This window comes from Anthonomus grandis, chromosome 3, assembly GCF_022605725.1.
Source record: "Anthonomus grandis grandis chromosome 3, icAntGran1.3, whole genome shotgun sequence".
In the NCBI taxonomy this organism is placed as follows: Eukaryota; Metazoa; Arthropoda; class Insecta; order Coleoptera; family Curculionidae; genus Anthonomus; species Anthonomus grandis.
This window is the reverse complement of record NC_065548.1, coordinates 8,828,914-8,852,963: the sequence shown is the minus strand read 5'-3', so window position 1 is coordinate 8,852,963 and position 24,050 is coordinate 8,828,914. Positions and strand designations below refer to the sequence as shown.

Here is a 24,050-nt window from a genome sequence, read left to right as displayed (position 1 = left end):
TCAACAAAGACACATGAGAGATCCCAAATTGGTCGGCAGCTAAGCGTAGAGAACTTCCATTTTTGAGCTCTGCATATGCAGATTCATATAAAGATATATCTCGACTTGAACGATCAGTTTTCGGGACTCTTTTACGGGGCATCTAAAATGAAATAAACTACATAATTTACTAGATTAATGTCCTCGCTAATGAAAGCTGACAAACAAACTAAACACACTACAGACTCAATTACAATTTATTTCAACGTTACAAACGTCCCCGTTACAACTGACCTCAAACGACTTTTTTAAATAAATGACACCATATTTACTCTAAACAAAATTAATTTCAAATTTAAACCAAAATAAAATAAAGCTAAGTTAATGGCCTAACTAATGAAAACCGACAAACTAACCAAATACACATACAGACTCATTTACACATGCATAAGAAATATAGCAAATACTTACTTTGGATACGTGAAAACACAAAATCTCGCACTACTAGTAGGTATACGTATACTTTGTTTAATGGCCCGCGGCGTACTGCCAGAAAATCGTTGTCGATATTATGGACTATATTACGCGCGAAATTTGTTTCTATCTTGTAGCGGAAGAAAGTTTTGATTACTGCTTCAATTGACCCGTGTTATAATTGACCCCAGTCTCCCCTAATTTTGAATTTTATATCCAAGGATTTTAGGTTTTTTTTCCTTAGTTTGAACCATTTTTGACTATGCGTTCTGGCCATTTTGAGGACATTTTTACATCTTTGGATTAAATTCAAATTTATTTCAGCAATTTTAGGTTTTCTCTGATTTTGAACCATTTTTTCCTTAGGCATTTAAAAACATTGAGAGAATAAGAATAATAAATAAGAGAAGAACTAGAAATAAGATTAGAGCAGCAAAGGAAAAATGGCTTACAGAAGGATGTGAAGAAGCTGAACATCTCAGTCATTTTAATGATGCTTTCAACCGACATGAAAAATGAAAGAGATAGCTGGGACATATAAAAAAGAAACAACACAGATTTTTAAAGATAAGAAAATGGTAGTGGATATAGATAAAATATAGGAAATCTGGAAGGAATATACTTTTAAGCTTTTCAATGGCAACCGACCAAACAACCCATTGAGTCAATTAGAAGAGCTGATACAACCAGCCATATTAATAGGAAAAATCGGACACGCGGTGAACCTGATAATAACAAAACCCGAGGTCCAGATAATACGTTTTTGGACACCTTCTAATTTATTAATGAACAGATGATAAAGATAATTTTCAAACTTTTTAACAACATATATGAGACGGGACATTTTCCAGAGGACTTGCTTAGCTGTAGTTTTATAACTTTATCAAAATCAAGTAATGCAAAAGTCTAATGAGTCATTTGAAGTTCTTGCATACGAGACATTATAAAAAATGAAGAAGCTAGCAGCAGTAATCAGTTAGGGTTTAAAAATGGTTCCGGAACAAGGAAACCAATATTCAGTATACAAACCTGGGTACAAAATTATCAGGACCCTTAGAAAATATGTTATCATGTGTTTCATCGATTATGGAAAACATGACCTCCTTAAGGACCTTAAGTACCTTAAGGACCGAGGTCAACCAAGCACTTCGATATAAAAGAGGGTGTAAGACAAGGCTGCGTTTTATCATCGATGTTGATTAATCCCTACTCAGAAGTAGTTGGTATTAGATAGCCCTATAGGCACTAAAGTGAACGGGATACATATCAACAATATCGGATGATACTGTAATAACCGCGGATAATCCAAATGATCTTCGGGAATTATTGAACCAAGTCATAGATACAAGGACAAGATTATTCCTGAAAATTAACATAAATGAAATGAAAATAAAATAAACTTTATGGTTGTGAGTAAGACTGGTATTCCACAAATTAGAATTCAGGTAAATAAGAAGAATATTGAGCATGTGACGGAATTTAATTATCTGGGATGTATGTTGAACCAAAATTGGGACTCAGAATAAGTGATTAGATGTAGAATAGAACAGGCAAAAGCAACCTTCGGGAACGCTATGAATTCCAGTGCCTTATCCTTCAAGGTATGATCGATGGAGGAAAGAGAGGAATAGGATGAAAGAAGCTTTCGTGGTTGCAGAATATTAAACAATAGGCGGGGATAAGTAGCTTACAAGTACTCCAAAATGCTGCAATTGACAGAAGCATAGGACGGACGCCTACGCAAGAATTTGCAAGGCACTCGAAGAAGAAAAAGAACGAATAAATTTCACATTTACTCCAGGAATTAAAGGTTTTTTTTCTGGAATTTAAACTATTAGTGTTTTTGTGCTTTCTGAGCTTTTTAAAGTCACTTTTTCCAAAGTTTTATACCATTTCCTTTTTTTTTACTTCAAAAAAAAATTTCCAGACTTCTGGGATCATATTTTATATTTCACAGGCATTTGAAGTTATTTTTGATATTTTAAAGGTAATTTAAATCACTTCTTATATGAATAATTCTTCTGAAGAATTTTTAAATTTTATTCCATATATTTGAAGAGACTTCAAATTTCTTCCCGAAATAACTCCGAAATGCTACATAATAGACCGGTCAGAAATTCTAGTTATTATTATGTTCCTTGTCCCACCTTTTCAGATGCGATGGCATTAAAAATTGCTTCGATAACTCCGATGAGGAGAACTGCAAAAAAGAAACTTCTACTCAATCACCACCAACAGGGCAACCAATGGGGTAAGTCAACTTTATACAACTTCCACAAAATCACATTCATTATATGGCACTTCCTAGAAAAACATGCCTTACGCCCCGGCAACCCCAAAACGGAAAATGGATCTATTTCACTAACGAAAACCAACCCGCCCTGGCAAATATCAAAGTACCACCAAAAACCCAACTTGTCTTCAGTTGTAACGACAAATACACCTTATCCACCACCCATAAACGTGAGGAGGAAATCATTTATTGTCGTGATGATGGTCAGTGGAGTTTCACGAAATGGCCCACCTGTAAAAGTAAGTTAATTGCTTCTGTATATGTTTGAAATGTAAAAAATCTTTTTTTTTTCTTAAAGAACTTTGTCCAAAATTGTACAGCCAGAGCCACGTGATCCTGGAATGTAAAAACGACGGGTCGATTATACCGTGCGACAAGGCGATCCATGAAACTGTACTTACTTACAAATGTGATCCTTATTATGAACCGGTGATTCAACAGCCGAACGTTTGTAGTGACGGTAGATGGTACTATCCAGATCCCAGGTGTGATCCTAGTAAGTACTTTTTCCTAGTAGTTTCTCAATATTTATCGAATCTATCAGTAGATTCTCAAAGTGTACTTTAAACTGTTTTTTTTTCCTTTGGATAATGTAAAGGCATATCAAGGGTCAAAAACCGTTGACTGTTGTTTGTGTCTGATGGTGTCAAATCGTGTGATCTTTAGGGCCAATAAAACCGTTTTTTCATTTATAATCGAAACCTTTGCAACCCAAACATTTTTTTAATGTAGTTTTTCTCTCTGACAACCACATCAGATAATTTGAATTTTTCTTTTTAGGTACATCGATTACCTATTGCCCGAATTATCCCTATGACTCTAAAAGATGCTGGCCCCAACTATTTTCAATTCATATATATAATATTAAAGTCGATGTATATTTACCTAAAAAATTGTAATAAATTTACAGCCGTGCCATTAAGTGTAGAGATTTTATTTTTCAAAATTTAATAAACACTCGGACCGGTGCCCTACAGTTGCACCATCAGACACATGGAAAATGGTTTTATACAAAAAATACACTATTTTCTAAAATTCTTAACAGTATGTGGTGAAAAACAAGTTTCCGCCCAAACTCTGGTGGTAAATGGGGCAGTAGTAAAAAGAGGTCATTATCCATGGGTAGTGGCGTTATACAGCAACAAAGACAGCTCACCGGACTACACAAATATCTGTGGAGGCTCCCTGTTATCAACGTCCATAGTAATCACAGGTAATAATAAGCGAAACCTTAAATTCTTTTTAAAAACATTTTTTCTTGAATTTTAGCTGCTCATTGTGTAACTTATCAGCATAACGGCAACACAATTAACACGAAATACTTCCAAGTGGCGGGTGGGAAGTATTACAACAAGTTTGGCGACGATAGGGATCAGGATACTGCCCAATATTCAAAAGTAAGAAAGTTGTTGTTATGACTATTTAAATTATGAATTAATTGAGTATTTTTTTTAACTGGGGTTGTGGAAAGAAAGGAAGAAAAAATTTTAATTATGTAAAATTTGCAGGCAAGGGGGAGGCTTTGAAAAACTGAGAATCATGACTTTCAGAGTTTTACTTTTTTTTGTAAATTTTTAGTCAAGGAGCCTTGGACTATACGGTGAAGTCTCACTAGTTTAGATTAAAATTTAAATATTTTTAAATAAAAGTGCACATATCAGGTGTCATTGTATTCAAAATATCACAGATATACAGTATCTAGGGAAAAAATAGTTAACTATTACATACTCGTATTACTACACCTTTTAATGCATTATTGGTTTACGTTCAGGGTTTTAATTTTTTTACCAAACAAAAAAAATTATCTAGGATACTGATCTAATAGGAGCCGTAATGCAACCGAAGGGGTCTGTTAGCCAAAAAAATTAATTTTTTAACAATTTTTTCGAAATTATAAATTTTTTTAAAAATGCTGTAATAGAGGCACACCAAATCAATTAAGGAACCTGAATACTATTTTTTAAACGTCTATGTCATTTGGCCTTTGAGTTATGGACATTCTGAGAAAAAGAAACAACCTGAAAAAAATATAATTTCTTAACAATTTTTTACAAAATTAAAATATTTTAAAAAATGCTGCAGTAGGTGTCCAATAAAATTAATTAAAGAATATGTATACAAATTTGCAAATATCAGGCTCGTTCAGATGTTGAGTTATGGGGTTTATATAAAATTATTGGAAAAAAAATTGTTTACAAAAAAATCAATTTTCTTTTGGAATTATTAAATCGTTTAAAAAATGTTGAAATATATGTCCAATCAAATCAAGTAGAGAATCTGTATACAAGTTTTCAATGTGCCTGTGTCTTATAGTTGTAACATTATAGACGTTTTATGAATTTTTTAGAAAAAAAATCCTGATGAGCAGCACAATTTAGATATTTTAAGGAATGCTGAAATAAGTATCCAGTAAAATTAATTAAAACAACTAGATATAAAATTTCAACCGTATGTGTTACTTGGTTTTTAAGGTATGGCCATCTTGTCAATTTTCTAGAAAAAAAGCCTTAAAAATTATTTTTTTTTAACAATTTTTCACCAAGTTGAAAATATTTTTAAAAACACTGAAACAGAACAGCTCTCTAATCAAATTACTTAAATAACGTGAGTATCAATTGTCAAACTTCTATGTCATTTGGTTTTTGACTTGTTCGACGGGCATTTTGTGAAAAAGAAAAACATTGAAGAAAATTTAATTTCCTGACAATTTTTCATAAATTCGCAACATTTTCAAAAATCCTGAAATAGGTGTCCACTCAAATCAATGAAAGAATCTGTATTTTAATTTTTATATGGCTGTCTCAATCGGTTTTGGAGTTATCGGCTTTTTATGACATTTTTGAAAAAAGTTCAATTTTTTTATTTTTCTTAATAGAGGAAAGTCTCCTAATATGGGGTACTTTTTTTAAAAACACTGTTATAAAAAAACGAAGTTAATTTTAAACATTACTTCCATATTTTACGATTCATTTTACACTGTTTAAGGATTTGATAAAAGGCAAGATGTTAAAAATTAAATGCAGAAGAAAACATGCAACATTAAAAAAAAGTTGCACCACCCCAAGTTCGTAATATGGGGTACCCAATTTAATATGTAGAAACTAAAAATAACCAAAATATGTTTGTTTTTTTTTTGTATAAAAGTATTATTTATTAAAAAAAACTAAAAAAATAATACGTATTATTTATTAAAGTAAATACCTAAAAGTTACATGCAACCAAAAAGACAGAACAAATCTATTTTGTAACGCAAAAGTCACAAATATAGTGGCTTCTTTCACAACCAGCACACTCAACGTGAGCCCACTTGAAGCAGCCTTGGCACTTCACCCATTCCTCGCCTCTGACATCTTCAGAAAATGGACTTTCGCAAAACATACAAATAGCATCTTTCTCAAAGTTTTCTAACTCGTCATCTGAATCTTGATATTCCGGTTCAGGAGCCGAGTCTGAAGAAGAAGAACAGCAGGATACTGATTTCCCATTTTTTCGTTTTTGTTTAGGCACTGACAATTTATTTTTTTTCTGTTGGAAAGGTTTAATTTTTTTCTGTTGGTTTGGTTTTAAATAACCAATTTTTCTTTTAGTGCCCGAAGTTGAAGGTAATTTTCTTTTTTCCATGCTGCTTTCCAATTCTTCTTTGGAGGGCGTGCTAGTTATAACCGCAGCTTTACCACTTCTTGTACTCTTTTTTTTAATAATATCTTTTGAAGTAGTTGGAACAGGCATTGAATTTGCTGGAGTAACCTGTTTCAAAGCAGTAGTCCGTCTCTCAGGGCTTTTTCTTTTGGCTCGTTGTTATCTAATTCATCCTCTATTGTTTCTATTTCTATATTTTCTTCCTGAACTGTTTCTGCTTCTACTAGTTCTTCACCAGACAAATCCTGCACTTCTGCCACAAAGTCATGTTCTTTAAATATGTTTCCGTCAGGAGGGAACATTCCAGTTTTTCTAAAGCCGTTGATAGCCGTGTCCATGGTGGCCGCTTTTATGTAGGCTTTCCCAAAAAGTTCTCCTATCTGATACACGTCCGGGATTCAACCTTAGCCAATTTGTGATTTCTTGTGTGTAGTATGTTTTGAACGGAGACATAAAAGCAACGTCCAATGGTTGCATCCGATGAGTTGAATGTGGTGGAAGGCATATTATGTGAACATAATTTTCTCGCGCCACAGTTATGACCTCCAAATTTTTTGTGTGGGAATAATGGCCGTCAAGTATTAAAACCACTGGATCATCAGAGCTAGGCCTTGTCAGATTAATAAAATGACGAAGCCGTTCCACAAATATTTCTTGTTGGATCCAGATATATGGCACGCATATTTTGATCCTGGAGGAGTGCCATTCATAAGCTCCATTTTCATGTTTTTTCGTGGGAAAATTATAAAGGGCGGTATGTATACTCCTGTTGCACTAAAACACATAACTGTGGTTAACAAAGACCCACGCTCAGCGGAGGTAATAGCACCGATTTGTTTTTTTCCTTTTTTTCCCACGACTTTAACGTGCTTGTGTTGCACTATGGTGAGGCCAGTTTCATCACAGTTAAAAATTCTGGCTGGATTATGATTTTTTCAAGAAGTGGCTCATACAAATCAAAAAATGCTGCAACATTTTCTCTAGTAAAAGATTTAATTCGTGCATATGATATTCCTTGAGGAGTTCGTAATGATAATTCTTTGTGCCTTGACAGAAAGCTGGCAAACCATTTCTTCCCAGCAGATTCTTTGGCTACGCTAAATGGAGTTTTTATATTATTAGCTTTGCATAAGCTATATGCCAATCTGCACACAACTTTTTGTGTAATACCAAAAAAAAATTCTTTCCATTTCTAAGCAGTGCTTTGCGAGCAGCCATTCCATTTCTTGTGAAATGACAATTTTGCATCCCAGAGAAGAATTCACAATATCTTCAGGATTGCCTCCCATTTTTACGTACCTTTCCAAGGTTGTTTGGGGCACATCGTGGGTTCTCGCACACTTTTTGTAACCCATCTGACCTTGTCTGACAGCTAAAATTGCTGAAATCATTTGCTGCTTGTCCCAAACTTTCCTTTTTTTAGGCATCTAAAATAAAATATTTGGTATTAATCAAAAAGTAAATAATTATCACCTAATATGGGGTACACCAAATTAGGAATTGATAGGTACTCCATATTAGGAGCAAATTAGATTTTTGGAAGGGGCGACTTTTTACAAAAATTAAGATGTTTTTTTTAAAAATCATATTCATTTTCATAAACTACGCAAAATGTAATAAAGAATAGTATTATTAAAAGTTTTAAAACTTACCTTTAAGTCGCTTAAAATATCCAAATCTACAACCGGCAAAAAAACTTTATTTTTCAAACACACTTATTTTAACGTTAAAGCAAACTACGTCTTTGCTTCAAGAAGGGAATAAGCGCTTCTGGCGCATCTTCGTGGTTGGTACGTAATGCAGATCATAGATGTGGCAACTAGTTCTAGCTCAAAATTGAACTACCCCATATTAGGGACTATCCCCATATTAGGCGACTTTCCTCTATATTTTAAAATATTTTGAAAAATGGTGCTATAATATTAAAAGGTGTCTAATCAAATCAATTGGAGAATCTGCATACAAATAATCAACGGTCTACAAATAAAAACGAAACTCTATCGTAATTTTAAACATTTTAATAAAAATTATTTTTATAAGGACCTGAATAAAATTGTGTGGGATAATGTGTACTATATCAATAATCTAGACGAAAAAATTCAGTATCTTACTAGTAATATTTGCTCATTATTTGATAGACATGCACCCTTTACGACGTCAAAAATTACTAAGCCTTATACCCCGTGGATAACTGCAAATGTGCAGCTTTTTATAAAAGAAAAAAATAAGGCATTGTCAAGTTTTAAAAAATCTAAAAATATGACGGATTGGGCATATTATAGACAGATGCGTAATCTTGTGGTGGGAATGATTAGGCGAGAAAAAAGAAATTATCTGCAATTTCATCAGAACATCAGAGATAGTAAACAGTTATGGAAAGCTATTAATAATCTAAGTCTAAAAAATATCTCTAATCGTTCTATTCCTTTAAATCTCCGAGATCCAAACAAAATTAATGACTATTTTGCTTCAATTTATAGCCCGTTAGGTAGTTGCCCCGAAGAAGTTGCTAATTTTCAGAACAAACAGTTTAAGCATGATCTAAATTTTTCATTTCGATTAGCCAAAGTTGAGGAAATTTCTAAAATAGTCTTAAGCCTAAAATCAAATGCACACGGTTGTGATTCAATATCAGCGGTAATGTTGCAATACTGTATTCCAAAGCTATCTCCACATATTACGCATATTATAAACTGTTGCCTAGAAGCTGGGTATTTCCCGGGTATGTGGAAAATTTCTTAACACCTTTGGCTAAAATTAATAATCCAACTAATTTCAGCGACCTTAGACCAATTTCAATTATCCCGGTCATCGCTAAAGTTTTGGAAAAGTTTATACAGCCGCAAATTTATGACTTTCTCACCTCCAATAATATTATTCCGCATAAGCAATCTGGGTTTAGAAAACAACATAGCACGACATCTGTCTTACTAAACGTTACCCAAGAGATAATTTCTGCAATGGATAAAGGTGACTCCACAGCACTTATAATGCTTGATTTTTCCAAAGCATTTGACACCTTGGATCATCATTTGCTTTTGGCAAAATTGGCTTATTATGGCTTTGATAATGTTTCCCAAATGTTTTTTAAATCCTACTTATCCAACAGAAGGCAAATGGTGGTCTTGGAAGATCAGACTTTTTCAAATATCAAATATATAACATCTGGAGTACCTCAGGGATCTGTTTTGGGACCTCTCTTATTTCTGATGTATGTTTCTGATTTGTTTAAAGTTGTAAAATACTGCCAGATCCAGGGGTTCGCGGATGATATGCAAATTTATCATTCTTTTAAAGCTGAATCTGTATTGGAGGCATCAAATAAAATAAACGACGATCTTTCTAGAATTTCCTTCTTTTCCTCTCAAAATAATTTAAAACTCAATCCTTCAAAGTGTTGTGTTATGTGCTTTACTTCTAAGAACAAAAAAAGATTTGCATTGGACGGTTTAAAGCTTTTTGTGGGAGGTAATCAGCTAAGTATGGTTAAATGTGCAAAAAATCTTAGATTGCTTTTGGATAATGAATTGCGCTTTAAGTTACACGTTTCTAATGTTATTAAAAAGTCATACTATTCTTTAAAGCCATTGTATGCAAACAGAAATATAATTAATTTTAAGGTAAGGAAAAAACTGTGTGAGTCTTTAGTATTACCTATTATGAATTACTGCAATATTGTGCATTTTCCATGTTTAGACAAAATCACTGCGTACCGTTTGCAAAAGCTGCAAAATCAATGCTGCAGATTTATTTATGGACTGAGAAAGTATGATAGAGTCTCTGCGAGGCTATGTGAACTTGGTTGGCTGCGCGTGGAAAATCTGTTCTCTTTGCAATTGGCGGTTTTTGTGCATAGACTGCTAGCGTCGTCTACTCCTCCCTACCTCCGCAAAAAACTTACCTTTCGGAAAAATTTACATGAAGCAAATCTGAGATTTATAAATAAGTTGTTAATTCCTAGATATCGAACAGCCTTCTTTCGTCGTAGTTTTCTGTATAATGCGGTGACAATTTACAATGACCTTGTTCCGAATCCTATAAAAGAAATGTCAGTAGCGGGTTTCAAGAAAAAACTAAAGCTGCATTTTTTAACAAAACGGAATAGCTAAATTGTCAGTAGGTATTTCTTATTTTATAATTTTTTGATTTTTATGGACCAATGGGTGTATATCTGTTTATTTTTATATTAATATTAGTGTTACCATTACAAATGTTAATTTTTTTCTTTCTGTTGTGCTATCTAAAATAATTTTGCTTACATTTTTTTAAATAGGTTAAGTAGATTAGCCTTTGGCTAGACTTCGCCTATGTACACTATTGAAAAGTACAAATAAAGGCATTATTTATTTATTTATTTATTTATTTATTTATATCACCTGATTGTGTTGTTATGGACTATATTATATACCTGAGCAGGATGCTTTATTGCTTTTGTTAGGCAAAGTTATGACAGGGGTGTTTAGAAGTTTATAATATAGTAGTAGACAAATTTTAAAAATCTTTAAATCATAATTTTAGGAATTAATTCTGTCTGAAGTAGTAAATATACAGTTTAGTTATTTGTCAATATTTCAAAAAATGCTATAATTAAAATAGGTGTGCAATAGAATTAATTAGAGAATCTGTGTACAAATTTTCAAGGGTCTGTGTCATCTGGTTGTAAATTTATGGACATTTTGTGAATTTAAAAAAAAATCCGATGAAAAACTTAATTTTTGCACAATTTTTCAGATATTTTAAATATTTAGAAAAATCCGGTAATACAGTAGGTATCCCAGTAAAATCAATTACGGAATCTCCAAATATTTTCGGAAAAAAGCCGCATAAAAAATATAATTTTGGAACAATTTTTTACAACTTGTGAATTTTTTTAAAAATTCTTAAATTGATGCCCAATCAAATTATTTAAAGAATCTATATATAAATTTTCAAATGTCTGTCTCGTTTGGTTTTTGAGTTATGAACATTTAATGAATTTTTTTTAAAAGAAAATCTTGATGGAAAACTTAATTTCTTAACAATTTTTCACAATTTGTAAATATTTTGAGAAATGCTAAAATAGGTATCTAATAAAATCAATGAAAGAATCTACATAAAAAATTTCAACCGTCTGTGCCATTTGGTTTTTATGTTGTGGCCATTTTGTGAATGTTTAAAAAAAAAAAGCCTCACAAAAAATTTTTCACAAGTTGTCAATATTTTAAGAAATGCTTAAATTGGTGTTCAATCAAATAAATCAATTTTTGCGTACAAATTTTTAAGGGTCTGTGTCAAATGGTTGTAAATTTATGGACATTTTATGATGAAAAACTTAATTTTTCAACAATTTTTTACAATTTGTAAATATTTTCAGAAATGTTGAAATAGGAATCCGATAAAATCAAATGAAGAACCTGCATACAAATTTCAACCGTTTGCGTCAGTTGATTTTTAAGTTATGGCCATTTTGTGAAATTTTTAGGAAAAAACCCCATAAAAAATTTAAATTCCTAACAATTTTTCACTAATTGTCAATATTTTAGAAATTGCTGAAATTGAGATTAAACGAAATCAATGGAAGAACCTGCATACAAATTTTCAAATGTTTATGTCATCTAGCCTTTGAGTTATAGGCAATTAATGGAATTTCTGGAAAAAAAAATCAAAAAACATATTTTTTTTGTATTTCAGATTAAGCAGATCCTTAAACATCCCGATTACAGGGGAGACGTACAAAATTTCGCCAACGATATCGCCTTATTAAAATTAAAAACCACTTTGGCCTTGTCCAAGGTGGTACAGCCAGTGTGTTTACCAACTATTTCACTTTTACGTGACAATACCGTTGGTTTGGTGAGTACCATTTTTTTAATAATTCTATTAATTTATAAATATACCAATATGTGCTGTAGAGTATAATTCTGGAATATACCAAAAAATTCATTTAAACATTTATCAGCTGTCTGGAAAAAGAGAAGTTATTTCAATTTCTTGAAAATAAAAATTGCATTAGATGACAGGAAAATGCTCCAAATTTCTGGAAAATTCCAGGCAGTTAACAGACATATCGTCCAAAATTCCAGTGGCCTGAAAACATTTAAAAACAATAATCGACTGCTTGAAATACACAGAAGTTATTACAATTTTGTGGCAGAATGCCTGGAAAAAGTTAAAGAATATAAGTATCATTTAGATCTAAATTGTTCTGTTATTCCTTGTTTCATTCAACTAATAAGTACTAGTATTTATTCTCCGGAATATCCCAGAAAAACCATGCACCCCATAAAGATTCCATTAATATCTTATTATTATTTAATTTTTCATGCATATTTCAAAAAGGTTACCGGTTGGGGTTATACGACAGCCACAGGACAACCTTCAGACACTTTAAAAGAAATCGAGCTGCCCTACACCGATAACGACCAATGCCGTACAGAACTGGATCCAGATTTTGCCGATAGATACCTTATTTCCGATAAATTATGTGCTGGATACGTCAATAAAAGTAAGTTAATAATAAGGTCTAAAAAGTTCCAAAAAAAGTCTCTCTTTTTTTCAGGTATGAGCGTTTGCCGGGGTGATAGCGGTGGTGGTTTAGTGGTAAAAGGAGCAAATAGCAGGTATTTTATCCAAGGTTTGGTCAGTTTGGCCCATGCTTATATGGAGAATAACCTGAGGAGCTGCAATATTCAAAAAAGGGCCTTGTTTACCAATATAAACGTGTATACTGATTGGATTTTAACTAAGAAACAGTTATTGGAAACGTCTTAATAAAGTGATATCCAGATAGAAGTTTTTTTTTTAATTTTTAACAATCCTTTATAAATTGTTAATAGTTTGAAAGATGCTGAAACAGGAGTCTAATGAAACCAATTAAAGAAAGTGTATAAGAATTCTTAAACGTCCTTTTGGTTTTTGAGTTATGAGCATTTTGTGCAAAGAAAGTTTAATTTTTTGAGCAATTTTTTATAATTTGCTGTAATTTATAAAAATGCTAAAATGGATTTCTAACCAAATAAATTACAGAACGTGGATACAAATTTACAAATTTTCTTCAATTATAGACATTGGACTTCAATTATGGACACAAAAAAAATCCTAAAGAAATACTATACGAATTTAACTTTTTAACAATTTTTCAACAATAATTTATTAATATTTTTAAAAATGCTAAAAGACGAGTCCAATCAAATTATATAGAGAAACTGAATACAAATTTTTATGTATTTGCGTCATTGGGTTTTTGATGTATGGGCATTTAGTGAAAATATTTGCGGAGAAGAAATTCACAAAGAAAGTTTTTTTTTTAGCAATTTTTTATAAATTATCTATATTTTAAAATATTGTGAAATATATGTCTAATCAATTCAAGAGAAGAACATGTGTACAAATTTTCAAAAATACCTGCGTCATTGGATTTTTTAATTTTGGGCATTTTACGATCATTTTTGCGGAAAGAAATTCCCAAAAGAAATAATTATTTTAATTCTTTAGCAATTTTTCACAAATTGTCAATATTTCATAATACTGTAATCAAATCGGTTATAGAATCTGTATGTAAATTTTCGAACGCCTACGTTATTGTTTTTTTGAATTATTGTCATTTTGGCATAATTTTTGGACAAAAAATTTCACAAATATAAATTTAATTTAAAGATTCTTTTGAATTAATATTTATTTCCTATCCAGATACCACCCCAATCCTGGATTATCTCTTTTGATGTTACTAACTTGTTTCCGAGCATACCTCCGAGTGATTGCATTTCAATACTCAGAGAATTACTTTATACTAACACTAATTTATCCAGTCATTTCATTTTGGATTTGTGTTCTCTAGTCAATTGTGTGCTTCTTCAAAACTTTTTTCAATTTGACAATAATTTTTTCGAACAAAAAACTGGATTAGCAATGGGCTCTAATTTTTCACCTTTTTTAGCCGAACTGTTTATGTATAAACTAGAACAACAAATTTCGGAACACCATTTATTTAAAAAATATATAAAAACATGGGTTCGCTACGTAGACGACATTTTTACTATTTTTAATGGAACCAAAGACGACCTAGAAAACTTTGTTGATTTCATTAATTCTGTTTATCCCAACATTTTACCTATGAGTTAGAGAAAGATTCAAGTTTGCCATTTTTAGACCTTTTAATCACTAATCACAATAACCATTTTAAATTTCAAATATATCGTAAACCTACAGCCACAGATACTGTAATACCCTTTACCTCTAATCATCCCTTTAGCCAAAAATTTGCCGCTTTTAATTGTTTTTTTCATAGATTGTTCAATATTCCACTAAACGATATTAATTTCAAAAAAGAATATAATATAATTTTACAAATCGCTCGAAACAATGGATATCCTATAAATGTTATTAAGAAGCTATACAACAAACATTTTTTCAACAAACTTAATAAACCATTACTCAGTAAACCCAACACCCTCGGATCTTATCGATCTATTAGTTACTTTGGCAACGTCTCTTCTAGTGTCGCACAGTGTTTTAAGTCCAATGAATTTGTCACTAAGCCTAATATTTGTTTTGAAACCAAAAACATTTAGTAAACACTAAAGATAAAATACCGATAACACACCGATCTGGAGTTTACAAGTTAACTTGTTCCCACCCATTATGTGATATCTGTTATGTCGGCCAAAGCGGAAGGAAAATTAAAGTCAGAGTCAACGAACATTTAAGACTTATCACGCGAAATAAAAATACTTTTATTAACAATACCAATTTTCCTTTTGCGAACCACATATTAGAGTCTGGGCATAATTTTGATCCGGGACCTAACACTGAGGTTCTGCATGTTTGTGAGAAAGGGTTACAATTGGACTTGGAAGCATTTGAAATAAATAGGGCCATAAACTCCCCAGACTGCACATGCATTAATGAGCAAACTAAGTTTGACAGTTTACGCTTTTTTGATTCAATTAGCCCTAGAAAATAACTTTTACCATTATTGTTTTTAACTCTTTCATCTTATAACATTTGTATTAATCAAAATTTAGAATCTTTTCTTTAACGCAACGCAATTAATATACAATAGTTCCTTATAGTACCTTCTTTTAATATGTAGAAATCTGTATCGTCCTAAGTATAAATTTTATATTTTGAATCGTAGATGTCCTTATTGTACTATGTTTTTAATTTTAATTCTTTTATTTATTGTTGTTTTTATTCCCGATAACGGGTAATTTTTGTTTTATTTATTTTATTTGTTTATATGTATTGTTATAGCGAATAAGCTCTTTTTTAAAACTGTCTTGAATTACCTGTATTTTATTTTGTTACAGGAGTAATTTATTGGAATGTGCTATCCCAGGTCTTAGTGAATTAAATATTAATAAAGAGTATAGTAGGTTGCGGTCTAAGGCCTTACATATCCAGGGTCGTTTCAAGAAGTTATTAGAATTTCACCCTGATTTTTCTGAAGAAGTAATGAGTTTGTCTACTCAGTTACATTGTATGATTGATAGGTTAGAAATGACTAAACGAACCTTGACAATGAGTGTAGAGAAAATTTTGCAGGTACCGGTTATTATTGAGGCTTTCCCTGGAGAGGACTCCCTTCTAGATCATCCTCTTCCTGTTTCTCAAGCTCAGACAGAAGTCTCACGGCATCTTTCACCCAATGTGATTCCTTCGACGTATTTGTAAATTCAGGTCCCTCTTGTTCGTTTCGGCCTGCTTCAATTCAGTTCACTCGAACAGCACCAACTTTTTGTGACCACACTTCGACACATTTAGTTCAGTCACTTCACACCATTCCTTCTACGAACGTTATTTCACAGGATCCAGTTAACCCAATAACGTGTTCTTATTATTCCCCATAAAGGAACTATTCCTTCCCTCCACAATCTAATTCCACCTTGAAGCGGAATGTACCCGTGTTTACTTCTGCTAATGCTAATGATGTCACGAATCCGTTAGGTTCCGATGAGTTTTTCAACAATTTCAAAATGGCAGTTACATTTTGATGGTTCTGGTAGTGTTACCAATTTTATTGAGCGTGTAGAGGAGTTGGGTTTTGCTTGTGGAATATCTTGGAATCAGCTACTGTATTGTGCAGTAATTTTATTTTCGGCCACAGCCTTGTCTTGGTATAGATCTAGACGCAGTGATATCAGGTCATGAGAAGAATTGAAATGTAAATTTAGGTCTGCCTATTTATCGTCAGAATATGAGGAGGATATTTGGTGTGATATAAGGAATAGAACACAAGGTCCAGTGGAGAAGTCGGTAATCTTTATTGCACAAATGCGAAACTTGTTTCGAAAGTTACGTGAACCTCCATCCGAGGAAATGCAACTTCGCATTATACGCCGAAATATGCTCCCCTCATTGCAATTTTAGTATCTGATGATGGTTGTTTACACAGCCGAAATGCATAATACATTTACCTAAGTGACCTACATGCATTTTTCTTGGAGATAAAGACTTCCCCTATTGGTAATCTTTATATACACATTCTCCTACAAAATATGGACTTCTATTCAGCTATAAATTTAATTTGTTAACAATTTTTCACAACTTGTCAATATTTCATAAAATTGTAATCAAATCAGTTATAGAATCTGTATGTAAATTTTCAAACGCCTACGTTATTGTATTTTTGAATTATGGGCATTTTGTGATAATTTTTGGACAAAAAATTCACAAATATTATTTAATTTGTTAACAATTTTTCAGAAAATTGCCGAAATATGTGTCCGATAAATTGAATTCAAGAATCTGTAAACGAATTCTTAAATGTCTGCGTCATTTGGTTTTCGAGTTATAGGTAGTGATGTACAAGATTCTTGTTCTTGTCTTGCTTTTTCTTGTTCTTGTCTTGTTCTTGCTAGCAAGAACAAGGCAAGAAGTACTAGAGCAAGAAGCAAGACAAGGCAAAATTTACTTAAGCAAGAAAGCAAGAAATTTTGCAAGAAACAAGATTTCTTGCAATAGTTAGTGATAAAAAGAACTATACTGTCAAGTAAGTATTTTTTTAAAATATTATTAAACAAAATAAGTTAAAAAAAAAAACAAAATAAATAAACATTAGATTTATTCAAAAAATATAAATGAACAAAATGGGTAACAAAATAAAGGTTTATACAACAAAAAAAAAACATCAATATTAAGAATTAAACAACAAACTTTCAACTCTATAATTATAATACAATTTTTTTAAAATAAACAACACTAGATTACTAGTAAATATATTTTTTATTATTTTTATGGTACTTAGGTACAGTGCTTTCACGATGAAAGAAACAAATTTATTTAAAATTCAGGATTTTGTTATTGTAAAATTTTTGAGACACGTTGACTTTTGGGTTTTATCAAGAGTTTTTTGCACTTTAAAATTTGTATACAGGATGTCCCAAGAAAATATGCAATTTTCAGCATCTTGTAGATGCAGCATCTTGAAAATTTTGACAAAAATATGACATCAATCATATAACACATCAAAATTTTTAAAATTTGCGTAGAATTTAAAAATAAATTGATATTATAACCGTCTCACTAATAAACTTTAAGACTTTGTAATACCTTTTTTTGGACACCCCAATTGGTATACAAAATTTTAACTGCAAAAACGCGCAAAAAAAGTCGACGTGCCCAAATTTTAAATAAATAAGTTCCTCTCATCGTAAAAGCACTTTATAATGAAATAACTAGATATTCTTCCATGAATTAAAGCACAAAAGACACCTGGCTGATTCAGAGTTTAGCCTATTTCGATGTTTTCTAATTACTAATGATGCCTTTGAGAAGAGTCTCTCTGCGGGAACTGATGTTGCCATAGTACTTAAAATGTCCTTTGCCATTTTGGATAAGTTGGGGTAAGAAAATTCGTGTGTATACCACCATTCGAGAATATTTGTATTTTCTTCTGCCCTCTTAAAAGATAAATATTCGTCAATTTCCTGCCTCCAGATAGTTGATAATAAAGATAGGTATTCTTGAGATGTATTAAAAATTTTTCCAAAATACAAATCGTCGTCATCATCATAATTATTGCCTTGAATATATGTAGATGTACTAGGTTTTGAAATATCTGGATTAATCCTCTTTGATTTGTCCTCGATTACAGTATAATAGTTATTTTTGTAAATTTCTTCAAATTGTTTCACAGCAGTTTTCTCTAAATCTTTGCCCCAATCTGCAAACGAAAAAGCTTCTTTTTTAGACGCGGATCCAAAATAAGGAAAACGCAATATATCCAGTTGGTTTTTTTATAATGTTTTAAAATTTTGTCCCTGGCCTTTTGCAGAGCTAAAAAAATTTTTCATCCATGGGGCTTCGATCATTTTTATCATTAAGTTTAAATGACCATTTTTCTAGTTTATCAACTAGTAGGTTTATACCAGCTATAACCATTGATAAAGTGCAATATTGGTCTCCCCCAAGTTTATCAGACAAACTTTTAAAAGGTTTTAAGTATTTTACAAGATTTTCTATCAAAAGCCATGTTTGTTCGTCAATTTTATATTGAGCAAAATCTTTATTTGTATCACACATAATAGTTAAAGTAACCTTATATTTTAAAGCCCAGTTAAGCATTTCGTAAGTCGAGTTCCAGCTCGTTTTCACATCAATTATTGGTGATGAGTTTTTTAAATTTACTGTGCTACAACATAACTTAAATTTGTTTTGTTGTTGTTCAGATTTTTTTTTATTTTTTTTTAGCATAATGCTAAGGTTATTTGTAGAAGGGTCGCAGGGCTACTTACAGGCCATGCACCCAGCAGGAAACACCTGCATACGCTAGGGAAATCAGTTACCTCGCTATGTAGGGGATGCAATGAGGAGGACGAAACAACTCTTCACATACTGTGCTTCTGTGAAGCATTTAATCAAACCAGGGCAACATTCCTGGGGGAGGAGAAACCCTCACCAGAGGGTATAAGAAATCTACCACTGGGCACAATCCTGGACTTCCTTGAAGCTACAGAATTGAACCTGTGGGACACAATAGGACTGCCTCTTAGCAGACCGCAGTGTAGGGAGCCACAAGGCACCACCCAGCGGTGGAGTTTTAGTGGGTATAGGACGAAACAGACTCGACACTGAGTCCCACACTACTGGGGGCGGCGCCGCGTAACCAGTGTTAATAAAGAATTTCTCCACCGACCCAAAAAAAAAAAAAAAAAAAAAAAAAAAAGGTTATTTGTAATGTTCCAATTTATGTTTATATTATCGCTTTTTAATAAATCTGATTCTTTATCTGTGCTAAATTCGTCCTCACTATTGGACTCATTGTCTATGCAATTATTGCCATTATTTATAACTTTTATTAAGTCTTGAACAGCTAAATTTAAAACATGAGCAAAACAGATAAAGTGTATATTGTGTTGCTCTAGACCCTCAGTACCACTTATTAAGAGCGATCGTGTTTTTAGTTATGAGACGGGGGGGGAATCACCGAATAAAATAAGTTAGTGAGTGATTCCCCGAAAAAAGCAAGAACAAGAAGTGCAATAAGTCTTGCAAGACAAGAAGTAGTTTTACTTCTTGTTTTGTTTAGCAGGACAAGATATGAAGTTGCCGAGCAAGACAAGAAATCTTGCTTTTTACAGCACTAGTTATAGGCATTTTATGAAATGTTTAAAACTTATATGTCATGTGTGATATTGTATATGTATATTATATGTTTCTTTATTCGAAAACCTACATAATGAAAACAATTTTCTAGTTTTTTTCGGAATAATATATTTCACTAAAACTGCCTTATAATAAAATATTTAACAAATAAAAAAACACAAAATTTATGAACATGATTCCCTAAACTCGAACGTTCTTAAAAAAAACATATTTTAGAACATTTAAGATTTTTTCTTTAAATGAGCGAAAACGCTTACAAATTACCTTTAAAAAAACATTTAAACATCATAACTATATTATGTATGTATATAATACTATTTACAGTATAATATAAATCACACGACTTTATTAAGTATTTTATTCAGTATATTATGCCGTTTTTTTTATTTCTTATTCCAGTATAATTAATTTCGAATATAGTCCTAAAATATTTCAGGGAAACTGGACGGATAGACTTTGAGGGATTATTGTGGACTGTAAAAAAATCACCTCTATGATATACTTTATAAAATACTCAAAACCGTGGCTAAATTAAGTTTTTTTTATAAAATACTTTATGCTATAAGATCACCATAATTAATGATATTTTTTTTGCAAAAATATCGCACTTATAAACAAATTTAACTTTAAAAAAAGACCCTACTGAGCATAAGACTTAATTAGATAAACGCTAAACTACAGACTAAACCTAAAAAGGCCATAAGTTTATATTTATAGAACATTTTTAGTAGTAGTAGTAATAGTAGTTTAAGGCCAAATTAATACTTTAGCACCTTAATTGATATTATTATTATTATTATTTCGAGTATCAAAATAAAATTTTAGCATGAGCAAGTAAAATTAGAATATAAAGTTTTTTTTTTGTTTGTTGGTTAATTACATATTTACAAGTATACAGGGTGTTTTAGCTTTGACGTGAAAAGGTGTTTTTCTGTTAAAAATTCAATTAATTTAAATTAATATAAAATGTAAACAATCACAAATGAGAACATAAATGAATATTAAAAGATAAGAAACTGCGTTCCACTGCTGACTATTTGGATGCATATAGATGTTTCCAAAAGATTTTTTTTTTATTTATAAATCGATTGTTTTTTATTTAAATTTAGGTTTTATGGTTGTTTTTGTATTTTAAAAATTGATACCTTATTGTAAATTTTTGAGAGTTGTTGGCGAAATTAGGATCATTCCCAATTAAGTTATGCTTGTTAAAGGAGGGGAAAGTGGTATCTCAAAAAAGGTTCTTGTAGATGTATTTAATATTGTAGGCAACCGTGTGTTAGACATAATTAATACATCGCTTCAAAATGGTGAATTCCCAGAAAATTGGAAGGTCTCTACTATCTTACCGGTTCCTAAGGTTTCAAACACAAAGCAGGCAAGTGAATTTAGGCCTATAAATACTGTACCAGTTTACGAAAAACTTCTAGAGCTAACCGTAAAAACCCAACTACAAACTTACTGCGATAATAATAAAATTTTAACAAAAAATCAGTCAGGGTTTCGACCTCAACATTCTTGCGAATCTGTGATAGTTAACATCTGTGATAATTTTAATAGAGAAATAGATAAGGGAAATTTTGTTTTAGCAATTTTCTTGGATTTTAGAAGAGCCTTTGAGACAGTAAATCGAAATATTTTACTTCTTAAAATGGAAAAAATGGGTATAAGAGGTACGGTTCTAAATTGGTTTAAGTCGTATTTACATAACAGAAAGCAAGTGGTCAAGTTTAAAAATAATTTGTCTCTTGCAAAAGAAATTGTTCATGGTGTTCCTCAAGGCACTGTGTTGGGCCCAATTTTGTTCCTTATGTATATAAATGATATTGTTAAGGTAATGAGTAGAAGTAATTCAGTATTATTTGCGGATGACACTATGCTGTATGTTGTGGGCAAAGATGTAAATAAAATGCAAGACGATCTAAATTTTGATTTAAATAATATATATAGATGGTTGTGTGATAATAACTTGAGCATTAATGCGGCTAAAACAAAATTTTGTTTATTTGGAAATAAAATTAGATTAAATGAAGTTAATTTAAATACAGTAAATATCAAAATTAATAATGAAACAATTTCCTACCAAAGAGAAATTAAATATCTGGGTGTTATTTTGGATCCACATTTGAATTTTTATTCGCATATAGACAGCATAACACGCAAAATGTCAAAAAAAAATTAAAATTTATAAATTAATATTATTATTTAATCTATAATAGTATTATTGTGCCGCATTCAGATTTTTGTTCTGCACTCCTGTTTGGTGTTCCGGATTACAGGATCAATGGACTTCAAATCATACAAAACAGAGCCATGAGGGTCATACTAAAATGTAATAGATATACACCGGTGGATAATATGTTAAATGTCCTAAATATTTTGGCAGTAAAACAAAAAATATTGTTTAATACATGTATGTTTGTTTTTAAATTAAAAAATAAATTGCTACCAGAATATATTTGCGAAAAAATCACAATATTTAGTGATTTGCATAACTATGCTACCAGACAGCGAGGGGATTTTGTACTAATGGGGAGACATACTTCAGACAGAATGACAAATACCATTCTCCATAAAGGCCTCAAATATTTTAACGAATTGCCAATACATTTAAAGAACAGTGAAAGCCTAGTCACATTTAGAAAAACATTAAAAAGATATATATATTCCATCCCAAGAAATTAAATTATATTATATTGTATAGGTATAAGGTATAAATGTTTTATTTTGGTTGTATTGCTTTGTGTTTTATTGTTTTATCTTTACTCTTTTAATATAGCTTAAGGTTTTATATTTTTAAATTTTAAATTTTTTAGGCTCTAGATTAGGTTTAAAATTTTTTATATTTACATATTTTTATTTTTTTTTTTTTATCTTAGTTAAGGTCTTAAATTTTATTGTTTCAAATTTATGATAGTTTTAAGTTTTATATATATATTTTTTAAATTATCTGTTGTCATTTGTTGGTATAATTTATACTTATACCTATAATACCTATTTGTTAGTTTACTATATGCCATTTAAATTTTCCTTTTTATTTTTAGTTATATTCTAAAATTTTCTTTCTTTGTAATTTTTTGTAGCATGATGCTAAATAAAGAAACATTATTATTATTATTATCATAAAAACATAATAAATTAATAAATTTGTGAACTTTTTCTGGAATTATTTTATTTTTTTTATATTTGACTAGAAGGTTTAATAATATATTTTTTTTAAGTTACTAATTTTTATGTAATCTTATATAATTTTTCTAATTTTATTAATAATATGCTCAACGTATTCAATTAAGTTATGCCGAATTAAAATATATTTGGACATTTTTAGCAACATTAGAATTCAATTTTTTTTTTAATTTGCTATAGATATTTTATTTAATTCATAATTAGTTTTCATGTTTTAAGGCAATAACTTAATCTGTTTGGCTTTATTATTTTTTAAAATAATATTTTTATTTATTTTTTGTCAAAATTTACATTTCTCAAAATAATTTTTTTCGTGTTTTAAATTTTCAAAAATTTCACAAATTTTCTTATTTATCTTTAAAAAATACATTTCCAATATTTTCTATCGAAAAATTATTAAATTTGTCAACGGTTTTTGGAAATATTTTATTTTCTTATTTGGTTGTATTAAAATGCAAGATTTTTCAAAATTTCATTAATTTTATATAATTTTCTTTTATTGTTAATGATATATAAATTTTATTAAAATTACATCGTAATTTTAATATAGCTTTTTTTGGAAAAAATTGTAAATCACGTTAGTTTTTATTTAATCTATATTTTGTCTTTTATTTTATAGAGTTTTAGCAAAATTAAAATTACATACAGTAGTGGAAAAAAGTAGAGCAACATTTGAAAATACTTTATTTTTTCAAGCAGTGAATGTAAATCAAAAGTAAAATTAATTCAAGTAATTTATTATTACACAAGCAATTTAATATTAAGAAAAAAAAACATGTTTCCTTGTCCTTAGTATTTTTGTATTAAAAAATTATTTTTTAGGTGGAAAAAAGTAAAGCAACATTTTTTTAATATTCGTTTTTACTTCATTTCTAATAAATAAAAAAAACATAAG

At 30.6% G+C, this 24,050-nt stretch overlaps 1 protein-coding gene across 1 annotated transcript in view; it reads left to right on the top strand.

Annotated features, from left to right (window-relative positions):
* The window catches only part of LOC126733853 (modular serine protease-like), a 33,582-nt gene extending 20,426 nt beyond the window's left edge, over positions 1 to 13,156 (top strand). Inside the window, exons 6-13 of the mRNA XM_050437274.1 lie at positions 2,609 to 2,704; positions 2,762 to 2,985; positions 3,045 to 3,242; positions 3,792 to 3,959; positions 4,016 to 4,143; positions 12,056 to 12,217; positions 12,704 to 12,869; positions 12,924 to 13,156. Of these exons, the coding sequence (XP_050293231.1) occupies positions 2,609 to 2,704; positions 2,762 to 2,985; positions 3,045 to 3,242; positions 3,792 to 3,959; positions 4,016 to 4,143; positions 12,056 to 12,217; positions 12,704 to 12,869; positions 12,924 to 13,135 (1,354 nt within the window). The 3' untranslated portion in view covers positions 13,136 to 13,156. The remainder of the gene's footprint in view (positions 1 to 2,608; positions 2,705 to 2,761; positions 2,986 to 3,044; positions 3,243 to 3,791; positions 3,960 to 4,015; positions 4,144 to 12,055; positions 12,218 to 12,703; positions 12,870 to 12,923) is intronic.
* The last annotated feature ends 10,894 nt before the right edge of the window (positions 13,157 to 24,050 follow it).